The 1,663-nt window shown below is 51.0% G+C and overlaps 1 gene segment (V, D, J or C); it reads right to left on the bottom strand.

Moving 5' to 3' along the window:
- Positions 1–351: 351 nt before the first annotated feature.
- Positions 352–871, bottom strand: LOC128573088 (immunoglobulin lambda variable 6-57-like). The segment is given in 2 exon segments: positions 352–674; positions 792–871. Coding segments are annotated over 2 exon segments (369 nt in total).
- Between the last annotated feature and the right edge of the window lie 792 nt (positions 872–1,663).

The raw sequence follows: 1,663 nt of genomic DNA, 5'->3' as shown, positions 1-1,663 counted from the left end.
GCTACTGACATCTGATACGTGAGGACCAGGGATGCTTCTCAACATCTCAGAATGCACTAAATAGCCCTAACCACAAGGAATAATACAGTCCACACTGGTAACAGTGCCAAGGCTCAAAAACCCTATTTTAAACAACATCCCCTCCCTGATATGATATCAAAGAAATTAGAAGACAATTTGTCAAGACATGGAAATTTGTGTTTTGGGGGAATAGGACGCTTGAGCAGAAAATCGCAGCTCTATCCTTAAAGCAGGAGACACGGAAGTGCAGCACATCGTGGTGGGTACAGGCTGAAGGCAGACCCAGGGTGTGGCAGCTCTGGGGAGTTTTTGTCTCACTTCCTCATGAGTCTAGAGCACTGTGTGATAATAGTTATCATAACTAGACAGACAGTAATAGTTGGCCTCGTCCTCAGTCTGCAGATCAGAGATGGTCAGGGAGGCCGAGTTGGAGGAGCTGTGGATGGAGCCTGAGAACCGATCTGGAACCCCAGAGGGTCTTTGGTTATCTCTATAGATCACAGTGGTGGGGGTGCCGCCCGGGCGCTGCTGGTTCCAGTGCACATAATTGCCCCCAATGTTGCCGCTGCTGCGGGTGCAGGAGATGGTGACCTTCTGCCCTGGAGACCCTGACACAGACTGAGGCTGCGTAAACACAACCTGGATCCAAGACCCTGCGAGGAAAGAGCAGCACAGGGATCAGTGAGGGCTGTCCGCACATTGTTCCCCGGGAGGAGGGCTAGGCTGTCATCCCAGATGGCCCCCTCCCTGCATTCCCTGAAGGAAGCCACCTGTGCAGTGAGCAAACAGAGTGAAGAGGATTAGAGCCCAGGCCATGGTGGAGACAACCTGTCCTAGGCGTTGCTTCCGGAGCCTCGCAGAACTGAGTCCACCAATTCTTATATGTCACCCTGATCCTCAGAGTGGGAGATCTCCATGCAAATCTTCCCCTTCCTGGAGGCTGCATAAGCTCCTCCTTCAAATTTGCAACGTTAGCCTTGGCTGCAGTTGGGGAGAGACTGTAGGAGTGTGCGTGTTGGGGGCGGGGGAGGACTTTCACGCCCTTGAAAGCGCGGGAGCACAAGCTGGGGTTGGGTAAACAGCCCAGGCCCTGGGGAGCGCCAAGCAAGTGCCTAGAATACAGCGCCCTCTGGTGGTCAGAGAAGACAAGTCAGCCCCGGGCTAGCGCGTGCTCAGGGCTCCTGTGCTTTCCCAACCCTCACCCCTCGCAGTTCAACCACGTGTCCAGGGCGGCGCCTGTGGCTGAAGGAGCAGGGCGCCGGCCTCACGTGCCGGGGGTTGTGGGTTTGAGTCCAGCCCTGGCTAAAACTGAAAAAGGAAAAAACAAACCTACGTGTCTAGTGTTCAGGGATCTCTGCGCACCTTCCTGTGTTCACTGTACATCTAACCTTCAAATATCTTATTTTCCAAGGTACACTATTCAGGTTCAGATGTTTTGAGTCACTTTGTGTTACTAGAGGTAACAAATATCTTTTTCGTTTATTATTTATTTATTTATTTCTGACAGAGTCTCACTATGTCGCATTGGATAAAGTGTCATGACGTCATAGCTCATAGCAACCTCAGACCCCTGGGCTGGAGCCATCCCTTTTTTTTATTTTTTTACAAAATTAAAATAATGATTTAATGATAAAAATTGTGG

Source organism: Nycticebus coucang, chromosome 20, assembly GCF_027406575.1.
Source record: "Nycticebus coucang isolate mNycCou1 chromosome 20, mNycCou1.pri, whole genome shotgun sequence".
In the NCBI taxonomy this organism is placed as follows: Eukaryota; Metazoa; Chordata; class Mammalia; order Primates; family Lorisidae; genus Nycticebus; species Nycticebus coucang.
The sequence above is the reverse complement of the archived record's forward strand: the minus strand, read 5'-3'. Positions and strand labels throughout refer to the sequence as shown.